Below are 8,613 nucleotides of genomic sequence, written 5' to 3'. Positions count from 1 at the left end.
GCAGTCACCTACCCTCGCTCCCGGAGCACCCACGATCCCTCCTGGTCCAAAGCACCCCGCTCTGGGCACAGGCACGCTCCCAGACTCGTAGCATCGAGTAGCATCAGTTTTACTGTTACTGTTACTGTTTGCCCGCTTGAATGGGGTAGGATTTCAGGTTGGAAACAGACGGGAAGGCAGATTTCCCATCGTGGGGGAGGCTGGGGTCCCACGATGTTTTCGGGGACCCGCTGCACAGTCTTGTGCCAGTCTGGAAAGCCAGGTGTGAGGGACCCTCTGCCGGAGACAGATCCAGGCAAAGAAAAAGAAGGATGTAAGCACAGGGCAGGGAATGCATACCCACGCGGAGATAACCTCACAGCTCCTTCCCGAGCTAAACGCCTGGCCCGCGCAAGCACTGCCGAGAGAATCTCGTTCAAAAGACCATGGTAATTTAGATAAAATAGAGAAAACCCCTGCAAGTCAAACCGAAGGGCCGGCAGATGCTGCTGCTGCCAGGGGGAACTTAAACCGGAACGAACTGAAACAGCGCTCCGCGTTAAAATTAAAGCTCCCGCCGCTTGCACCGGCCCAGGCGTGGGAGAGAGCCTGCGGGCGGCGCTCCCGGGCGGCGCTGGGCGCCAAGGAGCTCCGGCCCCGTGGGCAGCGCCGCGCCGGGGCTAGCTCCGGTCTTCCAGCATCTGCGGGAAGCCCCTTCCCAGGGGCGAGGCCACTCGGCCCGTCCAGAAGGCGACTCCCAAAACCCAGACGCTTGCTGAGTGGCCTTTGCGGGGCCCAGATCTTCCTGACAGTGCTGGTAACACGGTCTCCCCTGGAAGTCATGCCCCCGCTCCACAAACATATTTCCGTATTTTTTAGGTCAGGTTCTATGTTTGCACCCTTGGCAGAGCGCACTTGTGGAGCAATGAGCTGAGACCCTGATCCCATCTAGCCGGGTAAAGCTCACCTCAGCCTGCACTTCTCCAGGTTGCACTAAAAGCTCGTCCTGAAAAAAAATTTAAAAACCAAAGGAAAAAAAAAAAAAAGAAGAAAGAAACAAACAAAAAGCGTACAGAAACTGATGCTACTCGAACGAGAGCTGGGGAAAGGTGTTGTGTAATTAGGGGCAGTGCTACTAACCTGACTCCTGAAAACCCCATCAGCTAGGCGCGACTGGAGAGCTCCTGGCTACTACACAGCGTCCCGCATCCTAGGAGAGTGCTTCTCTGCTGAGCCTGCTGCAAAGGATACTGATAAATCCCGCTGGACTCGCAGAGCATCCTACATAGGGCTTTACCACATAAAAGCTCAAGTACAGGGCAAGGGCAACTACCAAAATACCCGCTTTTTCCTGTGGCTGTGGGCAGAGGCGTCCTGACCCTCTTCTGGACTTAAGGGACGATTTTTTCACCAGGGCTGCACCACAGTAACCGGACCGAAGAGAATTTCCAGCAGCCGTTGGCTCTGACTAGGGCTTGCTTATTATACATCAAGTCGAGAGGCTCTAAGCAGATTAAGAGGAGATCCTGCCTGTGCTCTCACCTCTGGGAGCAGCCTCAGGAGGGAGCTAAGCCCGCAGCCGGACAACAGGAGGCGCTGAGGCTTTGCACAAGCCACGGCTCCCCTCTCCTCCCGGGCAGCGGGCATCCCAGCCGGGGCGGCCTGGAGGCGGCCAGCCCGCAGGGCGGCTTTGCCGGCTCCACGTTTGCTCCGCCCGGTGAAACGCCTCCGTGGTTTGTAGCAGCATCCGATGAGCGTGGCCGGCTTTGTGCCTGCCCTTTTTTCCAGGTACGGAGTGACCCAGCATGGGCTGCCCGGCGTCCCGTCGGCTGTTGCTCCCGCGGGGCTGGGCTCTGGAAAGTGAGGCAGCACCGCCCCGAGGTCACCGAGCGGGGGGGTGCGGACAGCGGGGTCTCTGGGGCAGCTGCACTCCTGCCAGCATCCCCGCATGCGGCTGGGCTGCGAGGGGGGAACCATACTCCACAGACCTCAAACACTGAAATGGGCAAGCCACCACCGAAGGGTCTCTGTTTTCAGACATATACACCGCTTCCATTAGGAAAAGAGGAAGGGTGCATACATGAAGACCGCAATTCTAATATTTCTTAGATATTCCACTGGGGTTTGTCCCAATTTCCATGGGTGTAGTTTGACCATTTGAGAAAGCAGGGGTTTAATCCAGTGCTTTTATATATTTTATTTCCTTCAAGACATATTTTCATTTGTTGTTCTCCTCTGCTGATTCCAGAGTTTTGTTTGTTTCGAGGATTTGACTTAATTCTGTTGCCAGATAAAAAATTTTTAAATTTTTTTTTAAAAAAGGAGAGAAAGAACAAAGAAAGGGGTAACAGAAAATGCATTTAGAGAACAAGTTAAAACATATTTGTTGTGGCAGAGATATGCTGTATCTCGTCATTTGAATCCTGTGCCTCTATAAGAAACTTTAAAATCCTGTTTGTGGGGGTGACATTTCCACAGATCACTCGAGAACAAATCACGGTGGAAGCAACTGTGGCCATGCTGAAGGATAAACATGTCAAGCTGAAATTCATACCCAGGTGTGTATTATAGTTTGTGTGGTATGATGTGCAAGCCTTTTTCAAAATCCCAAGAATCTTTATTTCCCCTTCAAATTCCCACTGTTGGAAAAGTTGTTTGGGTTTGGGGGGGAAGGGTTATTAGCTGCTGGTTGATGATGTAGACTTTTTGTTTTGTTTTGTTTTGACTTTTTGGTTTTTGTTTTCTAGCATCTGGTGATAAAAGTTCTAGTAGCTAGGTGGAACGAACTCACAAGGGATAGGATAGAGAAACCTAAGAAAAGTCCGTGGTGTTGACATAGGCTCGAAGAGCCGGACAGGACAGAAAATGTTTGATCCCTCTGCAAAGACTGAGAGATTCCTTCCATAATAATAAAAAGCTTTTTCCAATGTCAGTTTGTTTTATCGGTGTTTTTTACCTTTTACCAGCCTGTGTAGAATCCTCCTCCCCTGTTCGTTGTGAGAAATCAGGTCAATAAGCAAGAAGTTGGAAATTAGATACTCGCTACCTATTATTGCTGCTCCTGGGCTTCTGGCATCAGAGAAAGCTTCCAAATGAGCCTTCTGGGCTGAAGGCTTTCCACAGTAAAGATATAAAATGGTTCTAGTGACTCACCTGATGTTTGCCAAGTGGAGGGTTATATCAGTGGATCCGCATTCAGGCCTCTGTCCGTATTTATTGGGAACCTGTAGTATTATATCTCAACACGGTGACTCGCATGGTTTCTGAACATAAGGCACCCGAAAAAGCAATATCATTTTCACCATCAACATAGGACGGCACCCCGTTTGAAGGGCTAGTTTAGCCCGGAGGAGGGGGGGGTTGTGGTGGGGGGAGGGTCGGGAGGGCTTTGGGGAGCGCGGAGCCGAGCTTCCTGCTCGCAGCCCAGAGCGCCCAACCCGATCCCTGCCCCGAGGGCGATGGGAACGTGGGGCGCCGCGGCAGGGCCTGGAGGGACCCTTCACAGCGGTAACCAGCTGTGAAGTGACAGGCGGGAGAGGGGGGAACCTGTGGACTTCAGGACTCGGGACTTTGAAGCACGTCCCGGCCATCAAGTTAAAGGAGCATCTACCGGCCTTTAGTAAATATTGCCTCTAATCTCAGGGGTTTAAGGCTGGATGGCCTTTTGCGTTCTCTTCAAATAGAAGGGGCTGCCCTTCCTTCATCTGCCTCATTTCATTTCCCCCTATCCCTCCTAGCATTTGTCCTGTCCACCTGAAAGGGTGGTCGTGCCCGTCCCCCGTCCCATCCCGTCCCGCCCCCCGCCCCCCTCTGTCCCCCTCTCCCACCTCTGTCTCTCCTTCTTTCCCCACAAGCTTAAACCAATTACGCAGCTTTGCAAATAAAGTGCCGCCCCGGGGGGAGTTGCAGGCGAGGGGGACTGCCTTGTTTGCAGGTGCATCTCCGGCTTTGTAGGTGCGAACGCCTTTGTGCGGCGGACAAATGGGGAGAGGAGGAGGAGGAGGTGGGTACTTCTGCGACGTAAGATCCACATCAGCTCAACTCCACTCACATCCCAGCCGCACTTCCTCACTTTCTCAACTGTCTCGCCCCACACCGCTCCCTGCCTCCTTTTTGGCTGGTTATAGAGCAGAATTCAGCACCCCCCGCCCCTCCTGAGAGCTGGCTTTCTGCTAGGTCGGGCTTTCGGGCTCTTTTCCTACTGCCCGTCGCTCGCTTGCAAGAAGGCTGGATGGTTACACCGGGCAGGTTGGCTCCATAATGTTAGGGACTGTGAAAATGGAAGGGCATGAAACCAGCGACTGGAACAGCTACTACGCCGACACTCAGGAGGTGAGTAAATCCCAGGGTCTGGCTTCTCTGCTGCCCCTGTGCAGGGGAGGGGAGGACCTGGGGGTGGCTAGGGGTCTGGAGGGGGCAGCAATCGGAGGAATCGGTTTGCAATCCAGATCCTGCCAACGCAAACGTACCTCCCCCTCCCTCCGGCGCCGAAACTGGCTTGGCTTCCCCAAGGAAAACATAGCTTCCAGGAGCCCTGGAGGCGTTTGGGGAAGACTCGGGGCGGCTGCGAGCCCTCCAGGAGGGCCGGGGGGCCGGGGGCAGCCCTTGATCTCATCTAAGAGGCGTAATCTTCTCTCGCGGCGGGCACAAAAGCACCCCGTAAACTCTTGGCTCGGGGCAGAGCACTCGCCGCGCCGCCGGCACCCGCCGCCTTCCCGTCAGATGGCAGGGGCCGAGGGAGACGGACGCCAGCGCGTCCTGGTCGGGGGCAGCGCCTTCTCCGAGCTTCTCGGCGGGACCTCCGGCCTCTCTACTCGCCAGCAGCGGGCCCTCACCTGTTAAGGCCGGGGGAAAGGAAAGCAGGGGGAAGACCAGCCGTTTGTCCGTACTTTGCGGACGGGCTGCCCAAGGCGTGCGCTGCTGCCGCGGGCCGGCTGGCGGCGCTGCCGAGAGCCGGGCCGGGACGGGGCCCGCACCCGGGCCCGCCGCCCCCCGCCCGAACCGGTCCGGACCACGGCGGGCGCTTCCGCCCCCCGCGCCCGTTTGACAGCGCCGTCCATAAGGTGGAGGAGAACCGGCCCAAGCGCCCGCAGCTGCGGCTGAGGAGAGGGCCGCGGCAGAGCCTGGAGCCTAACCTCGTTGCGCCTCGGCCCTGTGGGGCCTGGGGTCCGCGCTGTGCCGCTGAGGCTCTGCAACGGGGGTCCCGGAGAAGCCAGCGCCCGGCAGCACGGCCAGCCGCGCCGCGGATTCCCGCCCTGGAAGGAGCCGTTTTGAGGAAGTGCGGCAGCGAGGCAGGCACCTGGGTGTGCGCACCCGGGCATTGCATCAGCACACCCGGACACACGGCTCCGCAGTCCCCACGCCTTGTCCCGCACCCGAAGCTGGCACACGCGCCCATAGGGCCACGCGGACAGAGGCAGATACGTGTCACCCGGCTGGCATCTCCTTTAATAAAGGAAAGTCGGCTAAGGGCAAACAAGGGTCATCCTAATTATGTGCTGTTTCCAGACTCATTTTTCCTCGCTTATAAGCAATGTCCACAAACATAAAGTTAAGGGAACTTCGCTTTTACTATTTTTTTAAACTTCAGTCTTTCCTCACCTCTTGCCATTTAATTTGAATAACTGCAAGAATGCAACGTGGGAAACCCAGCCGTGCTCTACCATGTCAAATAATTAATGTGATCCTCTAAATCAAAAGTGCGTTTATAAGTTCGTGAAATTTGTGGGGATCAGAAATGAGTTTTAAATATTTAACCGTTGCTTAAACCTCCTTTACTTAGCCGTATAAGCAGTAGTTCGAGTAAACTAGGGACGTCTTTCTCTCTCCTGTAAAATCAGATGCCACAGTGGAAAGCACAAATTCAACCTCTCCGGCTCTGCCTTTTTTAAGAGTTGTATTATATGTTAGGATGCTTCAATTTTTTTCCACGTCGTGCAATTGTAGAAAATCTCAGAGAGGAGAAGTTCAGGGCTTTCATACTTTGGGAAAGTTTTGGTGTTTGATTGGTTGGTTGATTGATTTTTTTTTTTTAACTTTAATTTAAAGACTGTTTTGATAGAAAATGTAGAGGAGGGGAAGCTTTCTACAGATAAAACAGGCCAACAAGACCTGCTTGGTTTGGGTGGCGGTTTTTTAAATTATTTTGCAACAAGACATTATTACATCTTGTATGTTTTTTAGAAAAGAAATTTAAATTATTGCGGGAAGGGAGACATGCGTGAGATTTTTCTCAGAAAATACAAGCAGTCTTTCTCCTTAGCGCAAACAGTGTATGCCCACCAATTTCAGTACTCTGATGAGTTTAAGTATTTAACTAGCGAGACAGGACACATAAACAACAAAAAACGGGAATGTGCCGGAGAGAGCACGTCCTGCGGGGGCAGTCTGAGCCCGCAGCCCTGCTCCGCGAGGGCTTGGAGCGGCTCGGGGAAGGCGGTCGGTCCGTGCGCCCCGCTGATCCCGGCGCAGCCCGCGCAAGCTGCGACACGCCGGTAAACCGGCAGTGCGTCCGGAGAGAGCACCCCCGCTCCGTGTTTACTTATAAATGTATAGAGATATGAAATAGACTTTTCTTGGAAGCAGCTGCCTTTCCGTGCGGCTTCGGGGAAGCTTTTTCCCTGGTGTCGGGGAAGCGGCCGGCGTCCCGCAGCAAGCAGGACGATCTCACGGCTGGCTGGGCCAGACGGGCGGATCCGGCCCCCACGGGGTCCTGCTGCACCTCTCTCCTCTCTAACTCCGTCTCTTTGTCTCGCTGCCCTAGGCCTATTCCTCGGTGCCCGTGAGCAACATGAACTCGGGGCTGGGCTCCATGAACACCATGAACACCTACATGACCATGAACACCATGACGACAAGCGGCAACATGACCTCCAGCTCCTTCAACATGTCCTACGCCAACACGGGGCTGGGGGCTGGGCTGAGTCCCGGCGCCGTGGCCGGCATGCCGGCAGGCTCGGCGGGGCCCGTGAACGGCATGCCGGCCGGCGTGGCCGCCATGGGCACGGCGCTGAGCCCCGGTGGCATCAACGCCATGTCTGCCCAGCCGGCCCCCATGAACGGGCTGAGCCCCTACGGCGGCATGAACCCCTGCATGAGCCCCATGGCCTACACCCAGTCCAACCTCGGCAGGACACGGGACGCTAAGTCCTTCAAGCGGACCTACCCCCACGCCAAGCCGCCCTACTCCTACATCTCCCTCATCACCATGGCCATCCAGCAGGCACCCAGCAAGATGCTGACGCTGAGTGAGATCTACCAGTGGATCATGGACCTTTTCCCCTACTACCGACAGAACCAGCAGCGCTGGCAGAACAGCATCCGCCACTCGCTCTCTTTCAATGACTGTTTCGTCAAGGTGGCCCGGTCCCCCGACAAGCCCGGCAAGGGCTCCTATTGGACCCTGCACCCCGACTCCGGCAACATGTTTGAAAACGGCTGTTACCTCCGCCGGCAAAAGCGCTTCAAATGCGAGAAGCCGGCGAACAGTAAAGCCACTCAGGAGGGCAGGAAAGATCAGGCCGGGGCCTCTAATTCAAGCTCCAACTCCCCCCTGCACAGAGGCCACAACAAACCTGCGCAGCTGGATACGGCCACCTCTCTCTCCAGCTCCAACCCGTCCACCAGCCCTCAGTCTATGGACCACAGTGGATCAAGCACGGAGCTAAAGACCTCGGCCTCGGCCGCCTCCTCCACCATCAGCTCTGTGCCCACCTTGGCCTCCGTCCCACACCCCCCTCACTCATTAGCCCACGAACCCCAGCTCCACCTCAAGGGTGATCCCCACTACTCCTTCAACCACCCGTTTTCCATCAACAATCTCATGTCCTCCTCGGAGCAGCAACACAAGCTGGACTTCAAAGCCTACGAGCAGGCTCTGCAATATTCCTCTTACGGGGCCAGCATCCCCGGCGGGCTGCCCCTTGGCAGCGCCTCCATGGCTGGCCGGAGCAGCATCGAGCCCTCGGCCCTAGAGCCCTCCTACTACCAAGGTGTGTATTCCAGACCCGTGCTAAACACCTCCTAGCTGTGCAACCCCCGCCGCCGGGGCCGAGACCCCTCCTCCCCTTCCAGGCTTCTCTCCCCGCTTTCCCTGAGACAGACCAAGGTGTTTCCGCACGCTGCGTGCAAAGGACTGTTACTTTTTAATTGTCTCGCAATGCGTTGTCTGTTGTTATGATCCACCACGACCTCCTGCAAAGCCGGCCGCGTCCCGCTTGTACATACTCCCTCCGGCCCCTGCCGCCCAGCCCCTCTCCCCGGAGACCTCCCCAGCTTATGCAGGGTGTTATTAAAAAGAAGAAAAAAATGTTGAGCGTGTAAACTACTTGTTTGTGCTTTCCGCCCCCTCGTCTCCCTCCCTTATGTGTTCTATAATCTCATGTAAGTTTACAGGTATGTGGCAATACTTTAACAATACGGAGATGAAGAAGCGAGTAGACATTTAAGACTTTTTTTTAATTAAAAAGGCTTTGAAGGACAATACTGCTGTGAAGTAGCAAAACACTAAGAGAATCTCTAAGCAACAAGAGAACTATTTACTTTCTCGGATCATCCTTTTGATACTTGCAAAATAAACCTTCGGCTACTACAACCCACATAAAACCCAGATGCTGCGGGCCGGATCCTGCACTC

General features: G+C 55.1%; 1 protein-coding gene across 1 annotated transcript; it reads left to right on the top strand.

The window, feature by feature from the left end:
* Positions 1–4,212: 4,212 nt before the first annotated feature.
* On the top strand, positions 4,213–8,005 carry FOXA1 (forkhead box A1). Its single transcript, XM_066552437.1, has 2 exons — positions 4,213–4,311; positions 6,743–8,005. The coding sequence occupies exons 1-2, from the start codon at positions 4,240–4,242 to the stop codon at positions 8,003–8,005; spliced, it is 1,335 nt and encodes a 444-aa protein (XP_066408534.1). The 5' UTR covers positions 4,213–4,239.
* The last annotated feature ends 608 nt before the right edge of the window (positions 8,006–8,613 follow it).

The sequence above is a fragment of the Molothrus aeneus genome, chromosome 6 (assembly GCF_037042795.1).
Source record: "Molothrus aeneus isolate 106 chromosome 6, BPBGC_Maene_1.0, whole genome shotgun sequence".
Taxonomy (NCBI): Eukaryota; Metazoa; Chordata; class Aves; order Passeriformes; family Icteridae; genus Molothrus; species Molothrus aeneus.
Note: the sequence above shows the minus strand (reverse complement) of the source record. Positions and strands in the feature narration are given on the sequence as shown.